General features: G+C 37.7%; 2 protein-coding genes across 5 annotated transcripts in view; both read left to right on the forward strand.

Moving 5' to 3' along the window:
- The first annotated feature begins 1,053 nt into the window (after positions 1-1,053).
- LOC114137644 (delta-1-pyrroline-5-carboxylate synthase-like) lies at positions 1,054-7,662 on the forward strand. The gene is made up of 17 exons (XM_028006398.1): positions 1,054-1,200; positions 1,703-1,818; positions 2,102-2,253; positions 2,346-2,495; positions 2,600-2,704; positions 2,795-2,953; positions 3,086-3,176; positions 3,951-4,075; positions 4,203-4,347; positions 4,439-4,512; positions 4,615-4,714; positions 5,114-5,334; positions 5,424-5,561; positions 5,629-5,824; positions 6,352-6,473; positions 6,560-6,842; positions 6,961-7,662. The coding sequence occupies exons 2-17, from the start codon at positions 1,722-1,724 to the stop codon at positions 7,140-7,142; spliced, it is 2,340 nt and encodes a 779-aa protein (XP_027862199.1). The 5' UTR covers positions 1,054-1,200; positions 1,703-1,721; the 3' UTR covers positions 7,143-7,662.
- A 616-nt stretch (positions 7,663-8,278) lies between these two features.
- The window catches only part of ate1 (arginyltransferase 1), a 59,180-nt gene continuing 51,348 nt past the window's right edge, over positions 8,279-16,110 (forward strand). For all 4 annotated transcript variants that reach the window (XM_028006401.1, XM_028006402.1, XM_028006404.1 and 1 more), the window contains exons 1-4: positions 8,279-8,456; positions 13,307-13,370; positions 14,463-14,525; positions 15,978-16,081. In XM_028006401.1, coding sequence (XP_027862202.1) covers positions 8,357-8,456; positions 13,307-13,370; positions 14,463-14,525; positions 15,978-16,081 — 331 coding nt within the window. In that variant the 5' untranslated portion in view covers positions 8,279-8,356. The remainder of the gene's footprint in view (positions 8,457-13,306; positions 13,371-14,462; positions 14,526-15,977; positions 16,082-16,110) is intronic.

A 16,110-nucleotide genomic window follows, 5' to 3' on the forward strand; every position in this document is an offset into this window, starting at 1 on the left:
GACCTTCCAGCTCATCAATGTTTCACATGTTTACAAGCCTCTAAAGAGCCTCATAGTGTCAGGTTACTAAAGATGGGGGGATATCAGTAGCTGTTGTAAACCACCCAGTCCCAGGAGAGTTACATTTGCTTTCCAAAACGCAGAACCAATAAAATACTGTGGGAAAAATTACATTTAAATTAGTCGTTAACATACTTAAACGTAAGGCTATAGTCTTCTGAGTTTAATTTTAGTCATTCTTTTAAATGTTTGGCTCAAAATTAAACATGCATCCTTGTTAATATTTGGTTTAATGTCTGCCAGCATGTTCCACTTTTTTAACCACGGTATTTTAGCCATCAGCAAGATTTCTGCATAATTTTTGCTGAATATTTGACCACTCTTTTTATCGGAATTTGCAAAGTTTACTTAACTGATATGTTTCCCCGCTTTTAGGTGTGGCACATAAACTTTTAACAGGGTTGAAGCTTTGAGAAGGCCAATCCAGGAGCTTAATATTAGCCTGCTTTGTTTATTAAAAATTAAGGTAAAGAGTTTAAAGGGCAATTCTCCATTATCAGTAAAACTAGCTGGAAATCAATCCCATAGCATCATGCTGCCACCGTCATGCTTATTTTATTTATTTATTTCGAACATGATAGAAGTATAAATTCACACACATCAACAAGGAATGCAAAAGACACATTTTTGTACTAAAATAATCTCAACATGCTCGAAAAGGAAATGCTTGACAGGCACCCAAGGCCAAAAGCCATATTTCTGGCACACTCAGACAAAAAGAAAATGGATGGAATATCAAACTACAACCAATGTAAAAAAATTAAGTTTCTCGTTAACCACGACAAACTTAAGTGGTCAACTTAAGCTTTATAAGTTCTGGGCCTTTTCATCGCTAAAGACTTTACAGAATATTTGTTACTATTTCTATGTATAGTTGCTTTATTACCAGAAGCCGTCCAGAACGTGTTTTTATGCGTAGTTAAAACGTACGTTGCTTTAGCTTATAGGATTTCCTGCGTACACGCTGGTCGCTATTAGATACGTAGTCACTTTTCGTGAATCCCTCCGGTCCGCTTCACTTCCCAAACAACGTGGGCTGTGGATGTGGCAGCAGACAGTCAGACTGACTGACTGACTACGTGTCCCCTCTTTGCAGACCACTGTTGTGTTGTCTGGCTTTCTAACTCTTCGCACTGTCAGGTAACAGCTTATTTTGTTCAATAAAACAACTTTCCGCTGCTGCTAAATGTCTCGAAACTGCAGCTAACTGTAGCTAAAGCTAGCTAACGTTAGCTCGCTGCAGGTTCGTGTTGACATCAGTTGTATTTGCTAAGCAGGTGTTGTATTCTTATTTAGTAAGTTTTGAAGCATAATTAATTAATATATTATATGATTTACTTGTATAAAACACCTTTTTGTGGATTTCAGTGATCTGAAAACATCTTCTCTGGGTCAGTGTGTCAAGTTATGACAGCAAACAGCATTCCGAACATGAAAGCAAACTTCCCAGAAAGTACAACTGAATAATGCTTATTGGTTTCCTCCGCCACATAGTATTTATTTTAACGTATTTAAATGTTATATTTCTGTTGTAGATTGACTCCCATGCAGCCCATCTTTGAATAAAACTGCAGCTTATCTCAGTTGAGGTTATTCCCCTGTTCCAGTAACCTGACATTGATTTGTATGGTCATCTCTACAGGTCTTCAGGTGTTTGTGTCATGTTTGCCAGGCTGGCTCTGTGCTCTCACCTGCCATCCAGGATCCGGCAGACCAATGTCGGTCCAGTCTCCACCAGAGAATTCTCGCAGGCTAAATGTAAGCTACCACCCAGGTCCTCGTCTGGAAATGATAGTTCCAGGCTTTACTCCTGATGCTTATTTCAGTCTGACTATCCATTTATTTAATTTATCCGTGCATCAGTCTGTACATCTGCCCTAAACCTACTAAAAAAATGATTAAATCTTAAGTTTTCAGCAACCCCGATTTGCATATAACAGCATCAACTAAACAGAGACATATTTTCCCTGACTTGCGATTCTCAAAATTCCATGTATTAAATAAAATCACATTTTTAAAATGTGTCTCTTCTTTCTTGCAGTTTTTCTCCCACGTTCCCATGGGAAATCGTTTGCCCACCGCAGTGAGCTGAAGCAGGCCAAGCGCATCGTCGTGAAACTGGGCAGCGCCGTGGTTACACGAGGTGACGAGTGTGGCCTAGCGCTGGGACGGCTGGCCTCCATAGTGGAGCAGGTGATGCTGCAGATATGGTCATGACAGACATTTTATTGGCGAGTCACTTTTCAAATTGAAACCTGAATGTAGTGTTTTTTGTGTACCACAAGGTGGCCATGTTGCAGAATCAAGGCCGGGAGATGATGATTGTTACGAGCGGCGCCGTGGCTTTTGGGAAGCAGCGGCTCAGACATGAGATTCTGTTGTCTCAGAGCGTCAGACAAGCCTTGCACTCTGGACAGAACCAACTCAAAGACATTGTAACTAATTCTTTAGCACCACAAATTATATTCCACTTAGAAATTACTCTTGTCTGCTATCTAAATGTTTGATTTAATCTTCTAATGTGATTTCTCTGACTCAGTCCGTTCCAGTTTTAGAGGCCAGAGCATGTGCAGCTGCAGGACAAAGTGGTCTGATGGCTCTGTATGAAGCTATGTTCACCCAGTACAGCATCTGCACGGCACAAGTTTGTATTTGGCTTTTCTTTACAGATTACAACCAACAGCACATAGGTTAAAAAGCTTCTTAAATGTGATTATTTCTGTCCTTTTTGTAGATTTTGGTAACCAATTTGGATTTCCACGACGAGCAGAAACGTCGCAACCTGAACAGCACGCTACACGAGCTGCTGCGGATGAACATCGTGCCTATCATCAACACCAACGACGCCGTTGTGCCACCCCCTGTTCCCAACAGTGACCTACAGGGGGTTAATGTGGGTACTGTTTGTTGGTAAAAGTGGTAGTTGCATGCTCATTTTTCTGCTGTCCATTTACTGACCACGAGTATTTGTTTAATGTGTGACTAAGAGACATGTTAGGTGAATAAGTTTTTGCTTGTATTTTAGGTCATAAGCATTAAAGACAATGACAGCTTAGCTGCGCGGCTGGCTGTTGAGATGAAAGCTGATCTTCTCATTGCTCTGTCTGACGTTCAAGGTACAGTGAAGAAGGAAATGTTTGCTGTTGACAAAAAAATGACATTTAACTGATTAATTTCAGCATTCACTCTTATCATTATGTCACATCTTGACTCGAAAATATTTCCCGCTTTTGCTCTTTAAAAGTTCTCCAGATTTGTCAGGCTCCCTTGTCCACATACTTGTTCAGGTGAAACCACAAATTTTTTTTCTGTCAGATTTAGTGCTGAACTTTGACTGGGCCAACCTAAAACTTTATTTGCTGACAGCAATATGTTGTCAGTTTGGATGTATACTCGGAATCACATAGTGCAGGGGTGTCCAAAGTCGGTCCTGGAGGGCCGCCATCCTGTGTGTTTTAGTTCTCTCCCTGGTTTAACGCACCTGGATCCAATGATGGCTCATTAGAGGCCTTAGGAGAACATTGACAAGCTGAGAAGGTTGTTACTACAACCAGGGAGAGAACAAAAACATGCAGGATGCCGGCCCTTGAGGACCGACTTTGGACACGCCTGACATAGTGGTACTGAAAAATAAGTAATTTTCATCTTTTTGGCTCCAACTTGAATCTTTTGGTTTAACACTGACTGATGTTTCAAATTGTACATAATTTCCTCCATTTAACTAATCCCCAAGTTTACCTTTGAAGAAAATTACTGTTTAAAAGTAGTTGGGTGTCTAAGACTGTTTGTAAATCAGGTAGGTTTTAAATTTAAATTGATAATAAAAGTCTTAAAACATCCTTAGTTTAACTCACAGTCAAAGTTTTAATGTGTAAAATTGTGTCCTGCAGGCTTGTATGACAGTCCTCCTGGAACCGACGATGCTAAGCTCATTGACATCTTCTACCCCGGGGACCAGCAGTCAATCACTTATGGCACCAAGTCCAGAGTTGGCATTGGTGGCATGGAGGCCAAGGTAAGCACTACAGATGATCTGTTATCTCTGATTATAAAAAAGGAAGATCAAATATTTAGTCAGAACAAAGTTTTGACTAAATTACAGATTATTTTTATAATCTGACTAAATATTTGCTGTGGATCAGGTGAAAGCAGCCCTCTGGGCGCTTCAAGGAGGGACCTCAGTCATCATCGCCAATGGCACGGATCCTAAAGTCACAGGCCACGTCATCACAGACATTGTCGAAGGGAAAAAGATTGGCACCTTTTTCTCCGAAGTAAAACCTGCAGGTATTTATTGAAACCACATGGATAAGGTACTTGATCCTTATTTTTGGATGTGCATTAAATTTCGACCTGTGTATGTATTGACCACAATCAGGGCCAACTGTGGAACAGCAGACAGAGATGGCACGGCACGCTGGACGGGCACTTGCATCTTTACTCCCTGAACAAGTATGTGGGTGAAAGATATCACCCCAAATGAGGAGTTATTAGGAGATGATGTGTGTTTTTTAATTTTTTATTTATCATCTATCACAATGTTTGTGTTTGCAGAGAGGAGAAATCATCTGCTGTCTTGCTGAGCTGCTTACAGAAAAGAAGGATGAGATTCTTAGTGCCAACAGGAAAGACATGGAGTTAGCAACAGCAACAGGTAGAGCTCATTGCTGCTGATGACGTTGAAAGGAAAATGATTCCTTTCAGTCAGAGCTAGACCAATTTTGTTTTTCCTTGTTGTCTGAATTTCTTTCAAATCTGATTTCCCAATGTCAATTTCCATTTTTCTAAGGAATGTGACATGCAGTTTAAAAAACAAAGTAGTTTTAAAACCTGCAAAAAAATGACTGTGCTTCAAAATGTTCTACATTTGTGTATCAAAATACATGTCCCTAACCTTTTTTTCTGGTCATTAAACTCCAAACAAATTGCACTGAAGTACACCATATTAGTTTATGTGCTTTATAAACCTAAAATAATAGGTGAATTAGGACTTTACGGTATTTATTGGTGCACCTCGAACAGTTTTTAAAATAATCAATCACTCTGCACTCAGGTCGTTTGTCGCAGCCTCTGATCAATCGCCTCAGTCTGTCTACTGCTAAGCTGAACAGCCTCGCCATCGGCCTGCGCCAGCTTGCCGTATCTTCTGGGAACAGTGTGGGTCGGGTGCTGAGGCGGACCAGGGTGGCTAACAACCTGGAGCTGGAGCAAATCACTGTTCCCATCGGGGTCTTGCTGGTCATTTTTGAGTCACGTCCTGATTGCCTCCCACAGGTAGAACAGTCCCAGAACCAACCATTCTGCTTTTCTTTAAATTTCGGATTATCAGAACCGATGCATTGTATTATAAAAACTCTTTGTAGGTATCGGCCCTCGCGATTGCCAGTGGAAACGCGTTGCTTCTTAAAGGAGGCAAAGAAGCGTCAAACACCAACAAAATCCTGCATCAACTCACACAGGAAGCACTTTCAATTCATGGAGTAGCTGATGCCATTCAGCTGGTAAGGCTTGTTTATTCAGTCACCTCCTTAATTTTCTACTTGCATTAAAATGTAAAATGTTATAAAGGTGAGCACGCGTGAGGAGGTGGAGGATTTGTGCAAGCTGGACAAAATGATCGACCTGATCATTCCAAGAGGTTCCTCTGAGCTGGTCCGAGACATTCAGAGGGCAGCCAAGGGCGTTCCTGTGCTGGGCCACAGTGAGGGTGTCTGCCATGTTTATGTCGACAATGAAGCCAGCATGGACAAAGCCATTGATGTTGGTATGTATTAGCGGCACACAGCTGAAAAGTCTTCATTCTGGGATTTTGTTCAAGCTTCATACCTCTTAAACTTTTTCACATTCTGTCAATTTACAATAACAAACTACATTGTGTTTCATTGGGATTTTATGTAGAGAACCAACACAGAGCAGTTCATTCTTGGGACTTGAGAGGAAATTCAGGCATGTGTTTGGTGTGGCATGGTTTTGTTTTCAGTATCTCTGAAACAATAATTTGCAGAATTTTTGAAGTATATTGCTACCAGTTTTGTAAGTTTAGAGACTCAAGTCTTTGTTGTTCTTCGCAAAACAGATAAAGCTTGTTCTGGACTTTGACTAGGCCATTTTAACACATGAACAATTTTGATCCAACCATGCTATTGTAGCTCTGACTGTATGTTTACATAAAATCCCAATAACACCCAAGTTTGTGATCGTCATTTGGTAAAAGATGAAAAAGTTAGAATCTTTATCCAAATGGTGAACATTTTGTTGCTGAATGAACATGGAGATTCTCTTTTGTTTTAGTCAGAGACTCCAAATGTGACTATCCTGCAGCCTGTAATGCCATGGAGACCCTTCTTATTCACAGAGATTTGCTGCGCACTCCTTTATTCGACCAGATCATTGATATGTTGAGGACAGAAGAAGTAAGAAACATGCACTGACACCAAATCTGGTCTCCACTAGAAAGGTAGTTTGGTTCTTTGTTTCACTAATTATTGTTGTCCTTCAGGTAAAGATTCATGCGGGTCCTCGCTTTGCATCGTACTTAACCTTTAGCCCATCTGAGGTGAAGTCTCTCCGAACAGAGTACGGGGACCTGGAGTGCTGCATCGAGGTGGTAGACAGCATGCAGGATGCTGTGGACCACATTCACAAATACGGCAGCTCCCACACTGATGTCATTGTCACAGAGAACGAGGAAACAGCCGAGCAGTTCCTGCAGCAGGTCGACAGCGCCTGCGTGTTCTGGAACTCCAGCTCTCGCTTTGCCGACGGATACCGCTTTGGCCTGGGTGAGCAAAACATCAGGCATGCCTTTACATAGCTCCTTATTAATAAACAATGCCTTCAAGTGCAAAATAACAGATTTTTGCATGTTTTTTTTAAACATTTTTTATTTAATCACTGCAGGAGCTGAGGTTGGCATTAGCACAGCAAGGATACACGCCAGGGGACCAGTGGGTTTGGAGGGACTCCTCACGACCAAATGGGTCCTTCGAGGAGAGGGACACACTGTGGCAGACTTCTCCGAGCAAGGCAGTATGAAATATCTCCACGAGAGCATCCCGGTCCCACAGGGACATATTAATTAGGAGATCACCCAGCTGGAGCCTAATCAACAGATGTCTGGAAAGAGTTTATTAGAGTCTTGTGTCAAAAGGTATCATTTCAACTTCCTAGCTGCTCTTTCATCACCTGTGTGAGTTTACTATGTCAGTGCAGGAGACTTGCAGACACAATCGGGTTGATTTTTGTAGAGTTCCAATTTCCTAATTCTGTGAACCGGTACTGAAACCTGTGAATCTGAATCTTTCAGCGCATCAACAAAACATACATTTTGCTAGAGCAACAAAAAAGAACTATGCATAATGCAGACATAAAGTAAAGCTCATTTCCCCTTCTACAAAGTCATTTTTGTAACAAGATTTTAAAAAATGGATCATTGGCTCAGCTGCGATTTTCTAATTTATTTTTTTTTTACATTTAAAGTCTCCCTTTGCTTTGTAGATCACTGCAAGTATTGTTTGTGCAAGATCTTGGTTCTGATTTTTTATTTTTTTTGCTGTCCTCTTTGCAGAGATAATTTAATAAACATGGTGTACAGTTCTTAAATCATGAGTTTGTACTTTGTACTTATCAGACTATATAATTGCAAGTGCATTATTCATTTTATGTGATAAATCGGAACAAAAGTGCAAAACTGAAGTGAAAGAAAAAAATATACAAAAACAAACAAAATCTGTGGCTGTCTTTATCCCCATTAATAATATCTTTAGGATACTATTATTTCATCTACTCTTTAGTAAATGAAATCCATTTCTTTTTACTTAATGAGTATAAAAACAACTGTAGGGATTATATTTTTGCTTGAGAACAATACAGACCTCTATAAGAGATCCTTCCTGCCCACAGCCATCAGCATCTACAACAAGAAGAACCTTGGATAATATGAATTACAGCGTTTAATTTCAATGTGTGATTAGTATAATAATTTTTAGTAAAGTAAATTCACTGAACACTGGTTAAGTTAAAAGTTCTGGTGTGTATACTTTTTAAGGCACTGAGAAGCATGATTGTTAATCTATTGTAACAATATCTCCCATTTACATGTTAGAAATTGTTTGTAAAAGATTAATACAATCTCAATTTTGTGAATATACTAGAGGCATCTGGTACAGTGGATATTAATGCTCTCAGACATGGAGTCTTTGAACGCAGCACCCCAGACGCATAGGCTGTGGGCGGAGTACCCGTCACCGGTTGACCTACCAAACTCAGCTGTCAGCTGTGTGTCTGCATTGCAAAGATGGCAGGAAGCAACTCTTATACTATAGTAGAATATTTTGGAGGGGATGATGGCTACCGCTGCGGTTACTGCAAAAATGACAAGGGAAACTTCTCTCACGGTAGGTTCTGTTGAAGATGTCGAAGAAACGGAGTTGGGCTTTTAACTGAGCTAGCTAATGCTAATCAAGCTGAGCCATGTACTTGCTGGAAATAGATAAAAATTTGGGAAAAGGTGATATGTATTTGAAGTTAATTCTGTACGACTTATTATAATGTCAGTATATGTCACATTTTAATTGTTTTATTTCTTGACTAGACCGTAAAGTGAACACTTTCTGAGCGTTAGCTTAGCTTTTAGCCGGTAGCATCATGTAGCTTTACTCTAAGAAACCCCCCCCAAAACCCAGCGCTGCCATTCAGTGAAACTAGGCAAAACAGAAGCGCACTATATGATACTACTGTCATGTTCAGTATATTTTACTACGGGTTATTTACGTTACTTCAAGAGGTTATCTGTACTGCTAGCTATTGAACAATACCGCCTGAGTAAACTATTTCCTTCGACGCTGTTTCCGTGTTATGTGGAAAGAGTTCCAGTAAGATTGTGTTTTCTTTTTGGATCGTTAACTGGATTGGCGTGTAGAACGAATCCAACACCCATTAGCTAGAGTGCATCGTCAAGCATTTGGTTTGATTTAGGCTGCTGCATGGGGTCAGACAAGTTCAGCATGACATAAACAAACGTCAAAGATAATACGTCTGTAAGAGACGCAGAACTGCAGTTACCGTGTTTGCAACCTGTGATTTTTAAAAATGCATTATCAGTTGCCAAGTAAACAGAGACAGGAGGTTGTGGATCAGATCCAGTGTTGCTAAACATTGATCTAAAAAAAGAGTCAGTGGGCTGATTATTCAATGGACTTGAATGTGTTTTACTTTAATGCTGTCTATTTTAAGATCTGAGATGTATCCTCTTCAGACTTTGTTGGGTATATCAAGTTTCATTATTAACATTTATTTTAGATAATTCATGTAGAGAGGTCAGGTGGGTAGTAACTAGTTACTAGAGGAAAGTTTTTGACAACCCCCCCCCAAAAAAACAAAACAAAACAAACAAAAAACCCATTTTGGAATAGTTTTGCTACACTTGACTTGTTATAAAGTATCACTACTCTTAGTTGAGAGAGATTTGTGGATATCCTTTGTACTGTAACTTTGCTGAATGAAGAACAGTGATGTTTTAACCAAAAATCAACCACATACACATATTTTAGAATTCTTGTTTGTAAGCTTTGTTGTTCTATTGTCATTTTCTATGTGCTTTGCAATTGGTCATGAAAATGCAGTAAACTCTGTATTATCACTGGAGGTATTTTCCTCTGGTCCTCATATATATATATATATATATATATATATATATATATAACTTTAAGTATATATTTTATATTCAGATCAGTTCATCTTCGGTTTAAATGATTGAAATTTGAAAAGCCTGAAATTCTTTGAAGGTAATCCATTATTGTCTTTTGAACTGAAGTTTTCTATCAACAATTTTTGATGTGGAAAATGTTTTTTTCTGCCTAAATGTTATATATTTTTTGATTATGTTAGTTGTTTGTATTTATTTCATCTTAATTTTCAAAATAACAGGATTTACTCTGAGAATTTTTGATTTTCAGACAAAATCATTTTAAAACACTTATTGTTATATTCTGGTCAGTTACTCTGAACTCAAGTAGTTATTTTATGACATACCTTTTTACTCTTGAGTAATTTCTTGAAGAAAATCTTTTTATTTTTACTTACTTTAAAAATATGTTGAAATATTGCAACTCTTATATGTCACAATAAATGTTGTCTCAAGGCACGTGGCAAATCCAATTAATATCCAGAAAAAGCCCCCACACCCCCACGCGCACCCCCCCGCCACACACACACCACACACACACACACACACACACACACACACACACACACACACACGCACACACACACACACACACACACATATATAAATAAATTATAGTCATGATTGGTTTTCAGTGTATTGTGCAGTTTTACTTCCTATGCTCTGTATTTTTTTTACATTTGTTGAACTTTTCTCTTGTATTTTCTTTTGTTTTGTCAGCCTTGACCACAATGTGAACTCTTTCTTGCACCTGAAGTAGGCCATACAAATGTTGACACCCATACTTATCAAACCTATCTTTCACAATCAGCACAAATCTGTATTCTTTGGTCATTCACCTTAATGTTTTTTTTAGCTGGGAGCTGCAGCAGATTTCAGACTATTACTTGTTGCTTTTAAAAAAAAGTTTTCTGCTTATTTTCTTCTGTTTGTGTAATTATATTGTGATTCTCCATCTGTAATCTCAAGTACATTGCCATGAAAAATTTATACAAACTGTCTTTTATCAAAATGTGTATGTTTTTCTGAAACTGATGAATATTTTAAGACAAAAAAAAAGTAAAAGAGATGTAATTTTTCCTGCAGGACAGAATGGTGGTATTAAATTATAATCAGGTTGACTATACTTAAGGTTCAGGGAGCTCCTAATGCAGTCAATGAGCAACTGGGTACAAAGTCTGCAGACGATAGCTGTGATCTAATCCAAGAGTGGTAATCTGGGTAGTTACGTCATGGAGGCATGGCAAAGCTCCAGGAAGTCAGACGACATGAAAACATTCGTAATTCTTACATGAAGCAGGAATTTTCTGCATAACCCAAGGAAAAGATGTGTATTTAGTTTGTTTTCAAACTGATTATAATTTTCTTAAATTTTTATGGCTTTTGTGTAATATTTTGGATGTAAAGTGTTCATTTTCTGAGAATATACAGATTTAATCTGTGCTGGAAAAATATGGCAGTGATTATCAGATAACTATGTATGAACAATTTGTCTTTCCGTATTCACTGTTTCATTAGTTTTCATCACTGTGATTGGTTGGATAATGTTATCAAGGCTTCTGTTGTAAAGGTAAAGGCAATTTTATTTATATAGCACCTTTTCCTCAACAAGGCAATAAATAGTGCTTGTACACAAAGCACATCTCACTCTGCAGTACAGAGCCCAACATCTGCTGTTTTGTGTCTGTTTTGCTTCAGGGAAAACTGAAGAATGGATCAGATGATTGTTTTGTGCTACAGGAACAGCAGCTTTTTTGTTCACGTCAGTCGCATGTGGGGTGATTCATCTGTACGTCTGACTGACATGAATATCTTAAATTAATGATCCTCGTTATGGCATGTTTTCAACCATTTTTCAAAAGTTTACTTCAGATACTGCAGTTATTGATTTATTTTTTGGTGATTTAACTCTGTTAAATCTGGTGGACTATCATTAAATTAATAAATGCAGGCTTCAGGGAGCTATGCAGGGTTTTAAAGTGGAATATCACCACTTTAGAAACTGCATTTCTTAATTGAATGTCAAAGTGCAGGTATTAATAATACAATTACTTAATTACTTGGATACTACATAGTTGTCTGATATTTCTCTATAGAGATCTGAAGACACTGGTGGAGATGAATGTTTTAAAGTGCATGTTTCAAACTTGAGGCGTGTGGGCCATATTCGGCCCGCCACATTTCAATGGCACTTCAGACATAACAGGGCCAGAGAAATATAACTTCAAGATAATAATTGTATGCTTAAATATTAGTTAAATGAAATCAATCATTACTTGTATAGGGACAAATGTTATCAATGTAAACAGATGTTGAATATTATTTAATCTTAGGTAAGGCAAATTGAAGTCAGAGAAAGGTGTAATATTTAACAGTTTGTTAATGGGTAGTTTTACCTTTACGTTCTGCCACGACCGGCTCTTTCGTGATCTTAATGTGGCCTAAAGTGAAAATGAGTTTGACATCTTGTTTTAAAGCGTAAAGCAAAACCTCTCCCCTGGTAGATTTTGAAAAATTCCTCCAAAGTTAGCAGAGCCAAGAGAGACCCAGCAGGTCTTACCCAGTGGGGATAAAGGGAGGAGGTGTGATCAGAATGAAGGACGCGCTGTTGTTAGTACATTGTCACTATATTTTTTTGACTTTTCACCTCTAGCGATTTTTTTTTTTTTAAATTTGCTTTACAAAATCCAAATAGTGGTAAATCTATCAACTTTCTTTCTGTGTTGTTGGAAACTTTTATGATGACATTGCTCCAATTGAGCAGCACCAAGTTTCAGCAGCTGAACTTTTGTATCTGTTTGCGTTGACTGGTTTGGTCTGGTAGTTTTCTTTTATTGAATCATGCTGTGTTCTCCCCTCTCTGTGGACTCAAATTAACCCTATTCTCCTGGGACATGAAGCATTATACTCACTAGAAATGTGTGTGTGTGTTGTGAACTGTGATCCAGGCAGTTAATTTGGCTGTTCCAGATGTAAATTGATAGTTGACTGTACAGACTCACAGATTAGGGTATGTGCGCTTGTGCACAATGTGCATATGGTTGTTATGTGTTAATAAAAGGTCAGAATCCAAATCCCAGCGGATCTGCTCTGGCTACAAATAACAGACTTGTATGTTTCCATTGGGGCTTTACAGCACTGTGGGAAATTGGGACTGGATTGTCAAGGAAAATGTGATTTAAGATGCAGTAAACATTTTTCCCCGGTGCTCCATTCTCAAGGAGTTCTTTAATAAACTAGAGTCTGTTTTATCGTTCTGCTGAAAACTGTAAAACAGTGTTTAAATTAATTTGACCTTGCGACATTCAGTTTTATAAATTAATTTGTCTCTGTTTTTTTCTGTAACTTTAGTCAGATAAACCTGCACACCATTGTGTATAATAAACAATAATTTTATTCTGAATTGTTGATAATAACTTGCAGAATCTTTTCTAAATGAAGCTTTTCTTTTCCTTCACATGAAATACTGTATATTAAACATCTTGATTATAATTACTTTGAACAATGTTTACTCCTATTAAAATAAATGTCTTGTTTATTCTTTGTTGTTGTTTTTGGCAGGAATGTGGTCTCATTCTATGACCGTACAAGACTACCAAGATTTAATTGATCGGGGATGGAGAAGGTACGTTCATTATTTGTTTTATATAGAGAAAGTTTTACTCTCATCCTACAAAAGCTTAGACATGTATTCAAATAAAATCAGTTTTACTTCATTTGTTTGCATCTTTTCTGCAGTTTTATTTGTCTCATTTGGGTTTTTCTGGGGTAGCTTTGCTTCCATTTTATTTGTTTGCTATTAGAAGTTACTTTTGATTGTTAAGCTGCTGCCGGGTCTTATTTTTTACTCATGGCCCTAAAAGCCTTTGTAGATCAAAATAATAATAATAATTGGCCACAATGAAGTAAATTTCTGTTAGAAAAACTTAGAAATTTGTAGATTTCACATATTTAAAAGAAGATAACTTTGTTATTCTCTGATATCAACCATTTGCAAAATCAACCCAATTGTATCTGCAAGTCTCCTGCACTGATATATCACAATTTTCTGTGATTAAACACATAAATTTACAGTATCAAAACTTAAATATTCTCTGACATTGTAAAGTCAGAAATTTTCAAGAGAAATTTTCAAAGGTTTTCTGAGATTAGAAACTCATTTGCCAAAAAAGCAGCAAAAGTTGATTAAGATTGAGGGGGTAAAAGTTGGAGATGCACATCTTGATATTTCTGGGTATACACCCAGGAGATGTTCCGATATGAAAAAAGCCGAATCTACCTTTAATGCTTTGGAAAAAACCCCAGATGCTCTTCTCCTAAATTTACTACTTTAATCATAAAAGAATCCTGTTCAATTTGTTGTAAATGTCTGATTTTATGTATCTTGTTTATTTATTTTCTTGCTTTTCATTTACATGTTTTGCCTGGGTAATTTGATTTTGTTTTCTTTTGGTTGATATCTTGTTATTTCCTCTTTAGTCTAAGTAATATCTATTTTTCAATGTACACATGACCATCCACTGTGGTTCATAATCTAGACACAATCTTGAATTGACTCTTGCTCTTTTTGTCTGAAATGGATGACCCAGTCAGTAATCTGAATGCTTGTCTTCTCCTTTCCTGCTCTGAGTTTATACATTATAACAAATCAGTGGAAAATCTTTAAATAGAGAAGAATGACTTCAACAGTAAAGGTTACCATTGTTTTGTTTTTCAGAAGTGGAAAATATGTTTACAAGCCCATAATGAAGAAGACGTGCTGTCCTCAGTATACCATCAGGTAATTTTTTAGTTAAGCATTCACATTATGATGCACTACTCTGATCCAGAGAACAGCTGGAATCAATGAATTAATTTCATCTAAATTTGGAGCTTTAAATAATTTTGTTTGACACGTTCTTTTTCCAGAGAGGAATCATGACATAATATAAAAAGCCAAAAGACAAAACAAGAATCATTTGCAAATATTTAAATTTGTTGTGGATTCACTCTGATCCACGAAGGATGAAAATTACATGTATAGGGTCAAATGTATACATACACTGCCAACTATTTTTTAGTTGTGTCTCTAGTAAACTGCACCTCCACCACAATGTTTTTGCTCCCATCACCCTGAGTGCCCGTAACCTAAAATGCTTCTGGATATTTAGATGCTTTTTTTGACAGAATTATTAAATTTTTTTTCCTGGCCCAAACTAAGCTTTTAATCATAGTCTGCAAATGTTATTATGGTGGCTTTGGGGTGGGTATTCCAGGAGGTTAATGTTTGCACCTCTTTATCCATTCAGAAGCTAGTTTTAAGGTTGTTGATTTCTTGTGATGTTGAAAAAATTTGGAGACAGCCACAGTTTCTTACTACTCCTTACCCTTTTTGTGACGCCAGTACCACTGGCTAGTTGAACAGACCCTCAGCATGACGCTACCACTGCCATGTCTGAAAGTTGTAATAGTGTTCTAATATCTAAAAGCTTGACTTTTCCAAACATTATTCTTTTCACTGAGCTCAGCCTTTGCTTCATCGTTAAAGACTCTCACTAAAAGTTTCTCCAGAAGGCTTTTAGCTTGTTCATGTGGCCTTGTACAAATTTCACACGAGCTTTAACATTTGGAGGGGCGGCTTGTTTGTTGGGTTAGTACACTCTGTCCATGGTAAAAGTGGCTTCACTATGGAAAATGACTATTGTTCCCTATTATTTGGGGTTGACAATTTGGATCAGATGGTTGAAAATTAGAGCTATTTGTGTGTTCCAACTGGATAATAAGGCCAAACACACATCAGATGTGGTTTTGCAATAAATAAATCAGGCTAACATTAGGCTCTAGAGTTGCTCAAACCTCAGCCTATACAAAACTGTATTGACTACACTAAAAAGCCTTGTTAGTACAAGCAAACCAAGCCATTGAAATGAGCGGTGCCATTGTTCAACTATTCAGCAGACTTTATGATGACTGCATGTTATTTATTTATTTATTTATTTTAGTTTAGCCACGACTTGCTAAGGGACGTTGAAGTTTGTTGTGTTGTTTATATTTGGGCCTCAATGTGTAACGATGACGGTGTGTAGATAAGAGAAAGTCTACCAGACATTAAACTTGGGCACCAAATTATTTACTTAAAACCACTAAAGTAAAAGCACAAACTGACATTTATACATATGATGCTAATCTTGGAGAGGAACTGTCCACCCAAACTGAAAAAATTCTAACTTTATTTGATCTTTTCTCTCTCAAGGTGTCATGCACTGAATTTCCAGCCTTCTAAATCTCATAAGAAAATCTTGAAGAAAATGAGCAAATATATTTCTAAAGGAGAACTGCCAACAGCACAGGCGGATGGTAAGAAGGTTGCTCCTACATGCACAGAA

Source organism: Xiphophorus couchianus, chromosome 22, assembly GCF_001444195.1.
Source record: "Xiphophorus couchianus chromosome 22, X_couchianus-1.0, whole genome shotgun sequence".
Taxonomy (NCBI): Eukaryota; Metazoa; Chordata; class Actinopteri; order Cyprinodontiformes; family Poeciliidae; genus Xiphophorus; species Xiphophorus couchianus.